This window comes from Centropristis striata, chromosome 1 (assembly GCF_030273125.1).
Source record: "Centropristis striata isolate RG_2023a ecotype Rhode Island chromosome 1, C.striata_1.0, whole genome shotgun sequence".
In the NCBI taxonomy this organism is placed as follows: Eukaryota; Metazoa; Chordata; class Actinopteri; order Perciformes; family Serranidae; genus Centropristis; species Centropristis striata.
In genome coordinates this window covers 19,097,646-19,116,198 of record NC_081517.1, presented here as the reverse complement: position 1 = coordinate 19,116,198, position 18,553 = coordinate 19,097,646, and the positions used below count along the sequence as shown (strand labels likewise).

General features: G+C 38.9%; 2 protein-coding genes and 1 pseudogene across 2 annotated transcripts; 1 reads left to right on the top strand and 2 right to left on the bottom strand.

Annotated features, from left to right (window-relative positions):
- LOC131979769 (perforin-1-like) overlaps positions 1–3,274 on the bottom strand; it is a 30,033-nt pseudogene extending 26,759 nt beyond the window's left edge.
- Positions 3,275–8,302: 5,028 nt separating this feature from the next.
- pin1 (peptidylprolyl cis/trans isomerase, NIMA-interacting 1) lies at positions 8,303–15,008 on the bottom strand. The gene is made up of 5 exons (XM_059340974.1): positions 14,837–15,008; positions 11,601–11,683; positions 9,988–10,096; positions 9,780–9,890; positions 8,303–9,253 (listed from the first exon to the last, which is right to left on the bottom strand). Exons 1-5 carry the CDS (start codon positions 14,892–14,894, stop codon positions 9,144–9,146), a joined length of 471 nt encoding a protein of 156 aa, XP_059196957.1. The 5' UTR covers positions 14,895–15,008; the 3' UTR covers positions 8,303–9,143.
- Positions 15,009–15,079: 71 nt separating this feature from the next.
- On the top strand, positions 15,080–18,505 carry ubl5 (ubiquitin like 5). Its single transcript, XM_059327752.1, has 5 exons — positions 15,080–15,212; positions 15,539–15,610; positions 17,203–17,286; positions 17,384–17,421; positions 18,180–18,505. Exons 2-5 carry the CDS (start codon positions 15,555–15,557, stop codon positions 18,221–18,223), a joined length of 222 nt encoding a protein of 73 aa, XP_059183735.1. The 5' UTR covers positions 15,080–15,212; positions 15,539–15,554; the 3' UTR covers positions 18,224–18,505.
- The last annotated feature ends 48 nt before the right edge of the window (positions 18,506–18,553 follow it).

Sequence of the window (18,553 nt, the reverse complement as noted above, 5' to 3'; positions counted from 1 at the left end):
CGTATCTTTAAATAATAATGTTTACTTTGGTTTCACATGGAACACGAACATCTTACTGCTGGTTCAAAGTCCTGTGTTTGTTTGACCCATCCACCAGGGAGGGTGTCATTCTTTATACTCTTTGCTTTAACGTTACTTCTGCCTTTGCATCCTTCATAATTAATACGGCCACTAGATGGCACTGTTAACTGCAAGCGTAAATATGGGTTGTAAAAAGCTGCTGTACAAATGACCTATGACATATTTTTTTATGGGAGGATGGTCTCTGTTAAGCGTACTTCCCAAAATTCTGAGGTTGAGATTAAAGTTATATGCTTCCCTGTCAGGATGCTCTTTTGAGCTGATACATGAAGAAAAGATTAGCACTTACGTGGCCCACATTATAACGAGCGTCCCAACGGGGAGAGTTTGACTCGATCATAGGAGTCCTTTGGTAGAAGGAACCGTACCACATCTTAGCATACCTGTGAATTGGGGGGGGCAAACAACTGTTAGTATGTGTGTCAGTATAAATTAAGTTAACTACATTCCCTTTAAATCTGGACTCGTTCTCTACGTACGCATCAGTGCTGCCCACATGATCTCCGAACAGATCCCAGGCTCGGATGATGGTCACCACCAGTGTTCCCCTCCAGGGATTTTTAGGACAGCAGTTGTAATCTAGGTTATAGATACCGCTGCAGGAGGAGGATTGTGTGGACGAGGACCTGATGGCGTTGTCTCTTATGTACTGTTCTGTTGCAGCCTTCAGTCCTGTCTTCCGTACCACATACCTCGGATGAGGAGTAGCCATTCAATTTGGACAAACAGGTCCGTGCAGCTGTAACTCGCCTTAATCGCCCCCCAAGAGAGACCTGAAGTAACATACAATAAATGTCAAAAAAAAAAAAAAGATGCCTGATGTGAAGTCAGAAAATAAACGTGATGTGTGCTTTAACCTTGTGGATAAAATGTGTGCCGTAGACATCTATGAGATGTATGTACTGGGAACTGGTGTATTGGTTGTAGGAACTGGGCAGTCTCGCCACATCTCTGCTGAACTCCCTGCTGAGTAGCGGCTTGCCTGACACACGGTAACTAAACACAAAAAAAGCATAGGTAATTACCTTTTTATTCTAACAAATTTGACATGCTGTGGTGATGCAGGTGGGGGTCTTCACAGCCTACCTGTAATGGCTACAGCTGATCCTGTGAGTGCTGAAGCTGTAGCGGTCCTCTCTGCTCCTGGCTGAAGCAAAGTTATACACACTGGAACGTGTTCCCCCCACCTCTAGGCCTACAATCTCCTTAAAATCGAGTCCAAACTGATTTTTTTTAAAAAGAGGAATAAGCTGCTTGTCACAAAGTAAACATGAGGAAATTCATCCAATGGTTAATGTTTAGTTCTCATCATGATAATGATAAACCATGTTCCCAAACAATGATTCCTACTTGGGTTTTCCCCTGACTTCCTGTCAGTGGTGGAATGTATCTAAGAACATTTACTAAGAAGTTTACTTAAGTACAATTTTTAGGCACTTGTACTTTACTTGAGTATTTTCTTGTAACTTTATACTTCTACTCCACTACATTTTGAGGCAAATATTGTACTCCACAACATTTAACCGACAGCTTTAGTTACTTTACAGGTCGAGATTTAACATAAAAAACATTAACAAACAACAACATTAACAAAACAAAACGCTGCTTACATAAATGTGCTAGAAAAGATAATCCAGTAATATATTTGGAATGTATAAAACAATCTGAGTGGAGTTATTCTGCATACAGAGTACTTTTACTTTTGATACTTTTTTTTTTTTTTTTAAGATTTTTTTTTGGCCATTTTCAAGGCTTTATTGATAGTGAGAAACAGAGTGAAAGGGGGAGACAGAGGGGAAGACATGCGGGAAAGGGCTCCGAGTCGGATTAGAACCCGGGCCGCCCGCTCACGAGGACGGTGCCTCTATGGTATGCGCTCTACCAGGTGTGCCACCGGGGCACCCTTACTTTTGATACTTTAAGTATTTTTTGATGCTGATACTTTTGTACTTTTACTTGTACTTAAGTAAGGGATCTGAATACTTTTTCCACCACCTTTAGAGCTCAAAGCACTGTAAAATAATGTCCCAGTTACTTAAGATAATGACATATTCCTGTAGCACAAAAAGGTTGATTTTCTTCTCAGGGTAAATCCTGATTTTAGAGACCCCTTTTATTCAGCCTCAGCTGTATTTATGGTTCAGAGCTAATTGAAAATGTGAGCACACTAACACAGTACATTAAGGTAAAATTATGGTAAACATGATCCTCAAAACAATCTTGTTTAGGATTTCAGATTTTTTAAAAATCCCATTTCCCATTGTTTCTTGGATTAGCAGCAGTAGTTTCAATGACTGATACCTCAAAACACCCACAAATAAAACAAAATATCTGCACCACTTCATAGCTCCCTGTTTAAGTAATTCAATTTATTTTTATTTTTTTAAAGTTGAGTAAATTAAAATTTTGTTTATTCATCAAAATAATCCACACTAATACATTATACAGTCTCATGTCCAGCTAAAAATATATAGTTTACATTAATAGTAATATGATTTATTTCAACAATAGCTGTGAAACTTTCCTACCTTCCAGTCGAAACTGTCCTGGTAGGTGAATGCTCCGACCAGTGAGCTGTAGACAAATGAAATATCCAACATGAAATTTGTTTCATTTCCCCAAAATCTTGAGAATTTTTTTTTCCAACAGAAAATAAATAGTAAACTGTAATAGTTACTAAAGGTGGTTGGATGTTTAGATCTGGAATAATAAAAGTAAAATATGATTATGATTTTATCCCACCAAATACCTGACAGAGGTCGTATATCCGCGGTACAGATTCTCGCTACAGCGGCTGAAAGCACGCCAGTCCACTACAGAGACGGGCAGCTGAAAATAAAAGTAAAAAGACAATGTTAATGTGTTGGTTAAAGTAATTTGCTGTAGCTTGTGTTTATGTGTCTTTGTCCATTTAATTTACTTTCTGCAGCTGGTTGCCTTAAAGTCGGTTGCGACAGAGTTTACAGGTGCCTTTAGGGGTCAGGTAAGTGTTAATGTCAACCACATATGCTCCTTTATGTTGTAGGGTGACCACATCATAGCCCTCCCCCACCAGGTTGTGGCCTGGTACAAAGCGGGAGGACTGACACTGTCTGTCCTCCCGAGTCTGACAGTAGGAGAGAACAGGGGAGAGGTACGACAGAAAGAGCAGGAGACTCAGGTAGAGAAGGGGTGGGGCTGAACAGGAGGGCATGGCTGCAGTCACAAACAGACACTGAAATATTAAGAGATAAAGAGAGTAGAAAAGGAGATCAGTGAGTATCGTTTCAGTTGTAATTATCAATCAAGTTAACAAGAACTGCATTATTTCATTTGAACGTCTATGCCACTACATGGGAATGAAAATGTCAATCCCCACTTTCTTTAAATCAATATTAAGTTGACTACTTTACTTTATGAGCATTTAGTTGCAGATTTTTAGTAAAACCCTGATTCCAAAGAAGTTGGATTGCTGTGTAAAACGTCAAAACATTTTTTTAAAAGTCAGAATTTAGAGTTATTAATATTAGTAGTATTATTAACCACTTAAACCCATCTGTGGGGTAAGTTTAGCGGTAGGAGAAGGTTTAGAATTAGACCCAAAAAAGATTAGTTTTCTGATAGAAAGAAGAACTATAAGGCCAAAATGCATGTGCTTATGAGACTTGATCTGAAACATAACATCTTACAGTTTCTGCAGTTGTGCTTTTTTAGCATGTGGTTGAAACGCAACAAAAACTACATCTTTTTTTTTTTTTTTTAAACTAAATGTTTTTGGTCGAACCCCAAATAAAAAAAATAGAGATAGAAAAATATAAAAAAAATTTCAGTGAATTCATAACAGGATAAATCAATAAAAAAAACTGTGAGGGGGCAGAAGTCTCAGATATCTCAAAATCCCTGCGAATAAAACAATCCTCCATCCAAACCAAACTTCACATTACATGTTCATTAATTAGCATTATTTATTAAAAACAAGATTACCTGTTTAGGCTTCAGCAGGGTTTCTCAAATACTTCCGCAAAGTGAATCTTTCAGGTGAGATGAGATGAGGAGAGAGAGTGTCAGCTGAGGATGTGGTGGCACTGTCCTGTCTGCAGGTAACAGCCCTTTTAACACTGGCATTATTGTTGTCCGTGCCAAGAATACAAACAATTTAAACAGGACAAACGACATCTTAAGCTTCAAGGAAATCGGTCTGCAAAAAGTCAGGCCTTCCCATAACTCAAAAAACAAAAGTTTGCCAAGCTGGAGTGGCAATATTTCTTAACATTAAAAGAAATGTATCTCCATTCTCAACCAATCCTGGCAAATGTTGTAAATAAATAAATAAATATATATATATATATATATATATATATATATATATATATAAAGTATGTCTTCAATTTGATATGCATTTTCATCTGAAATTGGACTCTGAATCTTAAATTGCAAAAATATTGTTTACGAACAGTTTTGATTCACAGTTTTCAGTTATGTAAAATGTATTTCCTCTATGCACAAATGTGTGAAACAGTATCTGTCAAGCTGGATAAGAAAGCAATTAAAAAAAAAAAAAAAAACTAGACTTGAATCCATTGAATTATTGATCAGTACATCTTGATATACACTTTCAATAAACTAAGATCAACTTTATTGATCCAGCATGGGGGAAATTCACTTGTTACAGCAGTTCAAGAGTTAGAAAAAGCAAAAGATAAATGAGATTGAGTGATATTAATAAATGAAATAGCCTTGTGACCAAGCCGCCATGTTTTTTCTGCTTGAAAACGGGCCAAGCACCGCTCCAACTTGCATTTGTCGCTGTTTTCACACGTTAAGTTGCTGTGATTGGTTGTATCTATCCATCTATCGGCATTTTGGTCAACTAAAGCATGACCCACCTTACTCTGCCTCTGACTGGCTTATCCTAACCTTAACAAGGAGGGTGGAAGGAGGAGAAGACACAGGATCAATTGGAACCATGTTCCACCATGGAGGGCTACACCCAGGCGGCAATCTCCGTGCCTGAGCATGGAGGCCAACAGGAAGTGCATAAAGCCTGCAATTCACCGAAAATTCCAGTAGGGGGTGCTAAGTTTGGCTGCAAAAGAAATCTGCCCATTCATTTCAGTGCTAAATTTGAAAACTTCTCACTTGATTTATTACCTCAGAAAAAAATGTCAGGGACAACATTATGGTCTCAATCGCTAGTAAAAAATCTTCTTCAAAACAGTTTGATGTCAATAGTTCTAATAATGGCCCCATTTAGAAGAAAATAGAAGATAAAGAATCGTATGATTTGGGGCGTGGCTACCTTTGATTGACAGGTCACTGACAAGGCGAGCCGTTACCAGGACAGTAGCAGAGCAATGCGTATCCATGGAAACGTGTCAATAAAGTTATATATAACGTTATATAGATAGAAAAGAGGACATTTACCGATTTGGTCTCATAACCAAATCATGACCCTTTCACACTGTATTTTCACTTAATGACAGTTTATTTGAACGTTTTGTTCAGTAAAAATGTCCTGTTCAGTGTTTGGTTGGACTAACAGACACTCCAAGGAGTCTCTGCTCAGTTTTCTGAGGTAAGAAAGATACATTTTGTTTTTGTTTTTTTTGCTAGCCTCCCAGTTAATGCTCCAATTAATGCTAACATGAATTAGCAGCGGCTTCTCTCAGTCAGGTTGCTGGTGTAGAGAGGCTGTAGTCAGTGTCGTCAGATCCCTCGCGCTCCGCCACAGTCCAATTATGGTCTGCTCCCCGTATCGGAAACAAGATGGCGACGCAAGATGGCGACGAGTATAACGCTGAACTCTAGGCTTCCAACGGGCAGTCCACAAACCAATGGGTGACGTCACGGTGACTACGTCCATTATTTATATACAGTCTATGGTTACACCCCACCAGATGGTGCTTGAAAAAAAAAGGAAGGTTTCTGCCCAAGTGCTCATGGGATGCACTCAGCCTGACAGAACCATGGAGTTCTATGATTGTGTGCCACCTGCTGTGCCAGATTGTACTTTGCAGATTGTACTTCTCCTCCTTCTATCCTCCTTAAACATTAACCAATCTCACTCTTCCTGCCTAAACCTCACCAGCCTATAACTGTTCAGTGGATGGACCTGAGCGGTCCCATATTATTTTGCATTTGTGAATTAGGCCCCGTTCACACGAGGACGCTCGCGGGTAAAAACGACAAAATATTTTATCGGAAGTGCCTTTCGTTTAGATGGTGACAGCGTTTTGGGGGCTTAAAGACGCAAAAATCTGAAACCACCTTCCAAAGTGGAAAAGTTAAATCCGCTCCGCCGTAGCGTGTCGTCTACACTGCCAAGACGCAAAACTCTGCTCAGATCTGCTCACGTCACGTATGTGTTTACGTCACATACATGCTCCAGTAAAGGAAAATAAACAAACGTGGGATTATTTCCATGTGTCGGACCTTCAAGCTGCTCTGGCAGCTCTAATAAACTGACAGGAGTCTTTCCACCAAATGTACAGGATATGTAGAGATAGTATTACTGAACAGAGAAGGATCTGTAATTACCTCTATCACATTTTGGCTGCAACAATTCGTCAGAGGCGAGCCAGACGGCTTTGGAGGAGACCTGGGAGATCTAGTGGATGGTGGATAGCTTTGTGGAAGGATTAGCTGATGAAAATGTGTGGCGTGAAAACTTCTGCATGCCCAAAGATGCTCTTATCGCTTTAAGTGATGCCGCCTGGCTGCATACAATCGAATTTCACACACTTTTGCGTCATCGTATGCACGCAGATTTCCTCCCGAAAATGCTCGTCTAAACGCGGAATAAAAAGTGAAGACGCGACGCCACTTTTGCATCTTCTGTTGAGACCGTCCTCGTGTGAACGGGGCCTTAGTTTGCAGTGGTTGGGATGAGAGTCAGCACCTCCCAGTCTCAGGCCATTCTCTGCTCGAAAATGGTGGACTGCCCCAAGCCAAGGTGTTCAAGTATCTTGGGGTCATGTTCATGAATTTGGGTGCGGCTTCAGCAGTGATGCAGTCGTGGTGAAGAAGGAGCTGCACCAGAAGGCACAGCTCTTGATTTACCAGTCCATCTACGTTCCAACCCTTAACCTATAATCAACACAGACAATAGTCAATGAAATAAAAACTTTGCATGGTCCGCACGTACCACCTAAAGGCACTTGCGTCCTAACTCAACTTCACCCATGGCACTTACGTGTTGTTTGTTGATCTTTGCTTGTGTTGTATCAACTCTCAAATGTACGTCGCTTTGGATAAAAGTACCTGTGTACCATGGAATGTTCGTGTCAGTGCCGCAAATTCCACTCTACAGAAATAATTTATACATAGAAACGTCTGAAAATCTATCTTCTCACTCACAATCCTCTGGTAAAGCTGTCAGAGTTATAGTTTGGGCGTAGGACGCACAGATGCGCCACCAACAGCCTCAGTGGCTCCCATATTAAAAATGCAGGAAGATTTCTGAAAAAGGGAGATGTAACAGTTTTTTTAGATCGCTCTAACAAAGCTATTTTTTCATTTTTCTTAAAAAACAACAACATGTAGACGTTCAGGAAGAACTCAGGACGCTCAAAGTGAAGTCGGATCAATGATAGGTATTATGGTTTTGCCAAAAATGCTTTCTGTTCGAGGCCAGAAATTCCAGTCTGTCCACCTCTGGCTGCTGTCACTGTGCCGGGACATTCAGGTGGCAGTTAATTCTGTTGATTGCTCTGCTTTGATCTTTGATGTGATTACAGTTACAGATACACACACACGCGCGCGTAAGTGCGCACACTCCTCACACATGCATACACATGCTTCAAACAGACACACACACGCACGCACGCGCACACACACACGTAACTTTGCGATTTTCGCTACACACACACAAATGCGCGCATAAGCGCTCACACTCCTCCAGATACACGTTTCTCACACACACGCACACATTTTGAGGTTAAAGGGCATAGTTTGAAATCTCTGAAGAATCTCATCATAGTGTACACACACCGGCAGTAGCCCCCGTGGCCCTTTCAGAACTTCCCCAGAGGAAATTTTCTAGTTTGCGGCATATTACTTTTGATGCATTCAGCTGCTGAATGCACAGCGTGTACTTTAACTTTTACAAACAAACCCGTTGTAACAACCTTTTTTACGCTGTAAGAACATCCAGGAATGACGTCCGTTACGGATATCGACACAACTTTCCTTTTGGGAACTTTTTGTTGAACCATAACTGGTGAATGAAGCCCAAAACAACAGATTTACAAAAAAAGAGATTATTTTTATTGATGAAAGAAAAACTCTAACCAATGACACAAAAGTGTAACAGTTCATCTGAACGTTGATGCTTTAAAAAGCTGCAGAGGTGATTGTTAAAACCTGGAAGTTTTCAACTGTGCCATCTTTGCATATCCTAAGCGGGAGGAAACATGCACTTTTTTACACAAAGTGGATTAAGAAAACCAATAATGTTTCTGGATATCTGTAAAGGACAACAAATTTAAATCAATACTAAATGTAGAGAACTCAGAATAAACAGTGCTTTCTTTAAACTGCAGAAGTCTGCAATGACTAGAAAAGTATTTCTTTTTACTGAATCCATTTTTCCAAAGCAGGGCCAAGGAACTGCTTCGGCACACATACAGTAGAAATGTTAAAGTTTACAGGAAAACAAACAGAAAAATGGTCCTCTTGAAGACATGCACATACAACAACACAAGCCTTTACAGACGCATTCTCAAACTTCGCACATCGTGTGAAACTGTTTCCACTCACTTCAACAGAGTCACAGGCACTCATGTTCCTATATAATGGCATTGCCATGGTTAATAAAAGCTTGAGGTCTTACAGGAATAATCTGCAATACTCTTTGATGTTCAGTGTCATTAAATTATTCATACATGTTCAATAGTGCTTGGAACAAAAACATTCCACTTAAAACAATGCGATTCAGCCTTTAAGCTTTGTTTATTGGGTGTTGTGTGTCATTAAAATAAATCAGGTCTGGTTGGGTTGGACTGTGTGTGTGTGTGTGTGTGTGTGTGTGTGTGTGTGTGTGTGTGAAGACACAAGAGGAAAGTACAGTATGTGGCTTCTTCCTTTCAACCAGTACGCAGGATGATGTGGACTCCAGAGTCGGTAAAAACTGGACCGCTCATGTCTCCCACTTTGAGAGCAAAGGAGGCGTCTTCAAAAGGTTTCTGCATTTGACCTAAAACATGAAGAGATATTGTATAAAACATACGGGCAATGTGTAATTACTGGCCACATGCTGGCAGCATTTCAAGGACTCAACAATTTACTAATTGCAAATTTTTGGCATTTTATATCATCTATTACAATAAATACAGTAAGTGAATTCATTCATTTAACTGCAAGTGTTACATGGGCACGGCCACTGCTGGGAAATAGGAGCAATGAAAGTGAAACTATTCGAAACATTGGCAAACACTGAATGTGTGAATGTCTGATACTCTTCCAGTAAGTGGATATATAACTTTGTTGTTTTAAAAAAAAGGGCAGATTTGTAAGATATGGCCAAAATTTTAGTTCAAACATTCCAAAAAATCAAAAGCATTATCAACAGAATGTGACGAAATAACAGTTTTGACGTCATAAATATAAATGTATTGTGTTGCAGAGATATCTACAGTCCACTGCAACAGCTTCTTGAAGCCAGAATCTCAGTTCAGGTGTGTGTGTGTGTGTGTGTGTGTGTGTGTGTGTGTGTATTGTACCTCTGCCAAATAATCCCAGATCTCCACCGTTCTTCGCTGAGCTGCAGTCGCTGAACTGAGAAGCCAGGGCTTCAAACTTCTCCTCTCCAGACTTGATCTCTTCTATGTACTCTGCACATAAGAGGGAAGAAAACACAATATTAAATATGTTGCTTAAACCTGATCAAGCCACATGCCCTCTCCCTCTCTCTCCTGATACCTTACGTACTCTGAATGAGTTCCAGGGCCTCGTCTTTAGTCCGTGTGATATTTTGTTCCCGCCAAGAAGATGGACGACGTGACTGATTGTGCTTCACCAGGAGGTGAGAGCAGCGTACCTGAGTGTGTAGAAAACAAAGTATGAGGATCAAATCACCTCAGATTCAATGATCTCAGATTTCCATTCAAGATAAGTCAGCTTTTCTTTATACATTATATGATGATAAAGTGAATGAATTTGAGCTTTGAATTGTAGGTCAGCCCAATGAATAACAATTCAGAACTAATTTTAGAATGAATAAAACCACTGTCTTCAGGCCTTGTCTAAACTTAGAGGTGTGTCACTGTATAAGAAATGACAAAAATGTTGGAGTGTCTGTCAGACACTGTCCTTGTCTGACAGACAGAAAGTCCATTGATATGGTTTATGAGAAAAGTGTGATGGGCAGGGTGTGGCCATGCAGACACTTTGGATCAGACTCAACATCAATGTTTTTTATTTGTCCCAAGCTGTCAGCAGCAACAAACAAGCCTCACATATGACAGGAAAATGTTAATGATGAAGGATATTTATTAAAGCACCTGCTGACAAGGTTCTGCAAACTCCTTAACTATTAACCCTCTGAACCCCAAGCAGTTTCAGTATGTTTTTTTTGCCCTTTTTACATTTTACTCACTGTGGCTTTGTATTTCACTGCAAAACACAAGTCCTGCACATCTATCAAATCAACACAATCACAACGGCTAGTTTGAACAACTCAAAATGTTATAAAGTGAAATGTATATATACACACACAGCACTTTTTAAGCGCCCACAGGAATATTGGAAAACGATATTGGGTCTTCACATGCTATACATATTGAACTGTTTGCATTTTTACAACCGTTCCTGTCCTCTCTGCTCTGAAGGGTGCAGAATGATCATATTTAGAGTTTTTAGGAAAAAAATGATTTTGACAGAAGTATCTAATTTTTTAAAGCTTCATTTTAGTTACTTTTTCCAACAGAAACTTTCATATATGAGGATCCGGATTGTCCAAGGACTGTCTGAAAGTTCAACTTCCAACAATAATGCCTGTTTTCACAGTTATTATCCAGGATAAACATATTTTATTTTTTGCATTATTATTCATTTTTTAATTCTGGGTTGGTAGGGTTCAGAGGGTTAAAGAGCAACAGGAAAGATGTCAACTTTAAAACTAATTCCCCCTGGTCTCTCTCCTACATTCTACAGTTAAAACTCTAAAAAGATTCATATTCTCAACACATTTCTGAGTAGATACCACCAAGTCTGGCTTTTTTTTTTAAATATCTCTATCAAACATTAAAACTATTGTTAGTGATGGGTGGATGGTGACGGTAGCCCCGCCTGGCTGCTATAATTCCTGTAAACCATCAGATGTCGCTATTCTTGCTGAGCTCAAAGCTTCAAAGTTGTTTTTTTGGCAGAAAGTCCAAAAGTATCAATTTGAATCATCTCATTCAAAACACCAAACTAGGTAAGTCTTCTTTTTATGTCCTGTTGTCAAGCTCTCTGTAACTCTTTTTTTGAAAATTTCTTTAGAATAAATGTTTTTTGTTATTCAAATTATAAATACAATGAATAAAAAAACACATAATAACCTTATCTGGCTCCCCACGGCCGTCTCCCACCGGACGTTCCCATTGGCTCGCATTGGTAATGTGGTTGAAGTAGTAAACTTTGCCTGGAGAGAAAGAGACAGAGACTCTTTAAGGCTGCATTCATGTTTTTTTAACAAATGGAAGCAGAATGACAAGCTGAAAAAAACAACACTGAGACATTATAAGCTCAAAAACTTGTGTTTGGGGATGCACCAGATAAGGATCACTGGCAATACTTACCTTATCCAGCAGACTGTGTGCTGGCTGTGATGTGACTGATCCATATTAGATACAGTTTGGTCAATATTGTTAAATCATCATATTTAATGAAGAGTCCCTGCAACCAGTTGGATTTATTCAGTCACAGTGGGCGTCCCAACTTAATATTAGTGCCACAGCTATCTCCATAATACACCACATACACATGACATGTATACATGGAGATACATGGTTCTCACAGGACAGTGACCCTATAAAAATATGATCTTGGAATGTATACAATGCATTGTTGTCAACATTCAGACTCTGCTTCCCCTCCTCAGCTCAGTAAATGTAAAAGCAATCCTCAGCTTTACTCTCTTCTAGGAACAAGCTTTGTCTACTTGGCGTTTTGCTTTGCTGTATGTGAGGTTTTTTCTGCACTGTGTCATGCCCAAAGGGTGACGCCCCAAAACGTTCCACACACACACACACGCGCGCGCACGCACGCACGCACGCAAGCAGAGGGCAGGGTCTCTGCAGATCCAGACACCACCATACTCTTTTAGTCATAAGTGATGAGGGGGAAATCCTGCATGCAGCAGTAATATTAATCCAAAAACAGCAAATATAATAGTACAACAATGACAGGGAACATTTTACTGCATGATTAATACTTTTACTTTTGATCCTTTAAGTAAATTTTGCTGATAACAAAACACTTACAAACTTCACTCAGAGCCCCAAGCTGTTTCGGGGTGTTTTTTGCTGAGTGGGGATTAACTCAAAAATGTATTTATTTAAGAGACACTGTAAAAACAGACATAATCGTCAGAATTTGAAATTGCCGACAGTCTTTGAATGGATCATCAATTACAAAAGTTTCCATTACAAAATGTAACCAAAATGAAGCTTAAAATGATAATATTTATGTCAAAATCACATTATTCTACATTTAAAATGTCGCCAAAAATAAACATTTTGGAATAAATAGATACTGTTAAAAACATTAAATTCTGAGCTTCTCAGCGCAACTGAAGACATGATTGATTTTACTGAGATGAACGGTCACATGACAAATATTCACTGAAAATCAGACAGACCATTTACACAGAGCAGAGAGGAGAGTACAGGAGAGCTTGTAAAATGCAAATCGTTTAATATGTATAGCATGTGAAGATTCCAAGATCCACAACCCTTGGAAAATGTTTATATATGAATTCCATTTTTTTTTTTTTAAATGTATCAAAGAAATTCAACCTGCTTTCCCCCCTTTTTTTAATGGTCTATGTCATTATAACTATGATATTTTGCACAAGAGACATTTTTGAGTTGTTCTCACTGCTAGCCATGAATATTGGAAAAACATATTGGGTCTTCACATGCTATCCATATTGAACTGTTTGCATTTTTTTTTACAACATTTCCTGTCCTCTCCTCTCTGCTCTGCAGGGTGCAGAATTATCATATTAAGGGGTTTTTAGGAAAAAAGTGATTTTGTCAGAAGTACCTAATTTTTTAAAGCTTCGCTTTAGTTACTTTTTCCAACAGAAACTTTCATATATGATGATCTGGAATGTCCAAGGATTGTCTGAAAGTTCTACTTCCAACAATAATGCCTGTTTTCACAGTTTCTTTCTAAGATAAAAATATTTTGGTTATTATTTTTTGCATTATTATTAACATTGTAATTCTGGGTTGGTAGGGTTCAGAAGGTGCTAATTCCTTAAAAGGTGCAGGTCTTATATATATATTGCAGTGAAATACAAGACCACAATGAGTAGAATCGTCACACTGTTAAAATAATTGCCTAAGCCATTTTTTGTCAAAATTGTTTTTTTTTTTGCCTAAATCACATCCTCGTGACGCCGGCCACCTATGGTAAAATCGGCTAGATCCTCAGTTGATCAGATCATGTGATTTTACCTCTTTAAGATAATGGCCTGTCAAGAGTGTGACTTAAGTGGATTTATTATGCCTAAGTCAAAATAAAATGTGACTTAGGCAATTTTTTTAACATGCCTTTGTGACTTAAGCAAGATATGATAACACATGTACATAAGAGTGACATGAGCGTGTCATAAACATGACATGGGATGTGTCATGAACATTAATGACACTTTGAAATAACATTAATGCTCATGATACTTGTCATGTCATGTTTCTGACAGGCTTGTGTGACTCTTATGTAGACACCTTCAAAATGAAGTGTTACCATATCTTGCTTGAGTCACAAAGGCATGTTCAAAAGATTGCCTAAGTTATTTATTCTCTTAAGTTACATAATTTACACATAGTGTTATTACTCTGCCAATAGTCATCCTTTTTGAGTGAAATGATCAATAAATGTCATATGTTACACTTTTGGTGAAGTTTTTTGTGTTTCCTGCAAAACCTGAAAAAATGAGTTCGGCGATTATTTTAACAGGGTGACGAAATGTAAAAAGAGCTAAATAATCGCCCTGAAACAGCCCTTGGAGTTCAGAGGGTTGAGTAAGGTTTTTAAGGATCCTGATATCTTCCACCACTGTTGTGCTGCAGCCTATAAACTGAAGCGGAGTGTGTGTGTGTGTGTGTGTGTGTGGGGGGGGGGGGGGGGGGGGGGGGGGGGGGGGGGGGGGGGGGGGGGGGGGGGGGGGGGGGGGGGGGGGGGGGGGAGTAAACTGTAAAATATTTATGCTCCCAACACAAAAATGTAAATTAAATAAAATAAAGCCTGCTGAGGCTCGTGCAGTCTGCAGGTGATGCGCTGGAGCAGTATGACGTCATGCAGGGCCCTGCAGCAATAGCCAGGTTAACTGGATAAACGATTATAAACACGCCAAAGGAGCAGACAAACGCCACATTTTAGGAGCTCCACCTATAAGACAGAGCCAGCCATCACTAGTTCCATCACTTCTCCGTTAAAGTTAAAGAGCGATCTGCTTCGTTTCAACACTAAAACCACGATGCTCAGACTGCTAGCTTGGAAGCTAAGTTTACTATATATTGCCATTTAGAAAGCTAGTTAGCATTTCTCGTGGCTTCCGCTCCATTACCTGAATTGCGGCTCATTCTTTTCTCCCATCCGGACGGTAAGTTCTCCTCGTCTGCCATTATTTTATCTGTAGCAGCGTTTTTCAAATCTTATTTCAATGTAGCTGCCGTGTGACAGGTTGGGCTGCAGCTAGGGGAAGTACGACAGTTAGCAGAGTGTTTACGGTACGAGTTGTTTTCAGAATGAGGCCCCGCCCTTGACGGGATTCTCTATCCTGTCATAGGCTTATACAGGCTGTCAATCACATGTATTGGCATTTGATTGGTCGAGAGGCAAAAATACAAACTAAATCACTTTTTAACGGCAAGCAGGACGGAGAGCGTTGCAGAAAATATTACCCATAAAGGAATATTTGTTCGTCTGCTGTTAGATTTCAGGTAGAAATATGACATATAATACACGTATTGTAGATCTAAAACAATACACGACATTTTGAAGAGAGAATTCTGTGTGTGATTTGTAACATGACGCACATTGGTCTGCATAAGCTTTAGCTAACGTTAGCTCATGTTAGCTAACGTCAGACAAAAACAAACAGATTTTAAAGACTTAGTTTCTCTCATGTGACACAACGTGAATGAACCACATTAGTTAAAGCTTCAAATTATCTGCATGTACACGTATTTTTGCCTTCTGTTTGTCAGGAAACGAGTTTAGAGCAACTAAATGCTCACACGTGCTAACTCTGTCCTGTTTCCTCCAGCTGACAGGAACTGAAGATGATCGAGGTGGTTTGCAACGATCGTCTGGGCAAGAAAGTCCGAGTCAAGTGCAAGTATCCTTCACTGAAACTGGCCTGTGTGAATAATGCCATGATTCTGCCACCATGTGTTATAATACCTGCGTCCATGTACGGCTAACGTGGAGTTAGCATGCGCTGATGTTTAGATGACTGGTCAAAAAACTTAAAATCTCCACGTTTAGAGTCCATGGAAGCACATGACTTCTTCATGACGTGAAGACATAAAAATGAAGCAACATTGAGTCTTGCCATCAGCTTCCCTCTAAAGTTCTGGCTTGAAACTCCATACCAGATTTTTTTTTAAAAATGATATTCGGCCAAGTAAAACCAGAGATATTGTCAAATATATTTAGTATAAAATATTGAACTAGATATTATCATCATTTTACCTCTTATGTTATATATGCAACATTTAAAATTCTGTGTATTGAAATATAATTTTCAAGATCAGATTTTATGTTTTCCTAAGTTTCTTTTGGGTTTACATTTTTATCAAGTAAGTCAAAGTTAAAAAATTAATTATCAGGACATATAGGTGAGGTAACACTGAAAAAACTGATATCAACATGGCATGGTGAAGATTTTTTAAAGGACATAATAGCCGAAGATTTCTGAGGGTTAATATCGATGAATCTATCACATAATACATAGCTTGGCAGCAACATATGCATTTCATTTTGCGCTTCTTTCACAATGTCCACCTTAGATGTGTGTTTATATTTGTACAGTAAGTAAAGATCAGTAAAAGTGAATAAAACACCTTCCAGTGTAAAGCTTGTTTGTTTCTGCTTGTCAAATGAATAGTATTGGGTTTTTTTGTTTAGCTGTGAGTTGCATAAATCAACCAACTGATCAATCTTTGGTCCATAAAATGTGATAAATTCCCATCACTCTTTCCTAGATCCTGAGGTGACATCTTCGTGTTAGGGATGGATTTCTGTCAGGTGATACAGATGTTTTTCATGGCCCATACCAATAAGACAAACGATAATGTCACATTTTCACATTTTAAAAAGAAGTTCAATAACTGTAGTTTATGCACACTAGAGGGTAAGAAAGGCTACAATCTAGTTAGCATAGATGGATGTTTTAAATATTCCATAGTGCTGACCCAACCAGTCTAACTGACACAAATATTGTTAACACACAAGAACAAATTTCCTGTATTTTTCTTTTAAAGTACATTAAAAAAACTTCTTATTCGCAGATTATAAACTTTAAATGTGCACATCACCAACTACTATAGCAGAATGTATAGACACTGCATGTTACGTCAGTAATAACGGTTTGTTCGCTTAATAATGCTTTTATCGACTATAACAAGTTGCCCGTTCTGTAATGTATCAACCCAATATATAATGTGCATCCCTACTTTATACATCTTGTTTTATCTGACCAATACACTAAAACCCAAATGAGCTGAGTTTACTATGACGTAAGACAATGCAAAGCAGCAAATCATCTTATTTGAGAAAGTGGAACCTTGCAGCTTTGGAATGCATCATATAATCGTACAATCTGTAGCCATAGTGCCATGCCAAACAGTCATGAGTTTACTCTCTATTCATGTTGTCTATATTTCTTCATGCCATCACGTTGCTCCTTCCTTAACCGCCATGTTTCAGCTCAGAGGATACAATTGGAGATCTAAAGAAGCTCATCGCTGCCCAGACAGGAACTCGATCCGACAAAATTGTATTAAAGAAATGGTAAGTTGCTTGTCTGAAATAGTGTCCAGCTTTGACCATAACAACATATTTATGTGTCTTCTATTGGCAGCTGAATGTTCCTTCTCTGTTCCCACAGGTATACTATATTCAAGGACCACGTTTCCCTGGGTGACTGTATCCTTGAAAACAATCTTTTAGCTGCTCTCTCACTGTCACTAGCTCTGTACTGGTACCAGCTTTTATATTTTCAAAGAGGACTGCTTACTTTTCAAACTTTACAAATAAGCATTGAACGATATTAAGTACCAGTCGTCAGTAAATTGTGTAAATTCAGGATGGGGGTGGGTGCAGCTGTGGCTGTTCACACTGGATGTAGATCTGCACTCAGAATTTGTGAAACAATAACTGATAGTGTGTCTTTAAGGGCCTTTATAATAACCAGTAACAATATTTTTGTACCTTCCACAGAGAAAACTAAAGGCGAAGTTTTTAGACTGACACGTTTGTTTTTTGACATTTTAATGAATTTGTATAAATTATTATTGACAGAAGAAGGGACACACTCAAATTGATTATGTGCAGCAGTGCCATTGATATAAATGGGGATTATTTTTTTAAATTGAGCAAATAAATCCCAAACTGTTTGCATGTGTTCAGGTTTCGTACAAAGTTTGGAAAAATGCTTAATTTTTTTTAATGCACAATGTTCTTCAGGTTAGGAATTAATTGCTTAAATGAAAAAAATACTCCTTGAAAAATGCTCGATATTTAACAAAATCTGGTGCTTCATCTTCACAATGACACGTTAACCAAAGTGAAACAACCCCATCCTCATTTCTGACACTTTCATCATTATAATGGAAGTTACCTTGTAGCAAACTGGGCAGAAACATTTGATCCTGATCTGTTGTACTTAACCACAACCTCTGCAGATGAAATCCATGATGGGATGAACCTGGAGCTGTACTACCAGTAGACCAGACGAGGACCACAAGTCGATGCCACAGAGACAGCCCTCTTCCTTGTCACCCATACAGACACACACAAACACAGATGGGATCTGTTGCAGCAAGCCACCATGCTCACACAACGCAACTGAAAGAGAAGGAGCAGCATATCTACCTGTCTAGAAAACCACACAGACATGACATTGATCTCCGTTTTAGCTTTTGATTTTTGCCCATAAATTATGTCAGACATGTTGTTGTTCTACAGTTTTTTGTTTTGATATTTTGAAATTAAAACAGATATTTACCTACTTACAAGACTGAGTGTTGGTTTGTCTGGTGGTTTTGGTTCCTCTTGC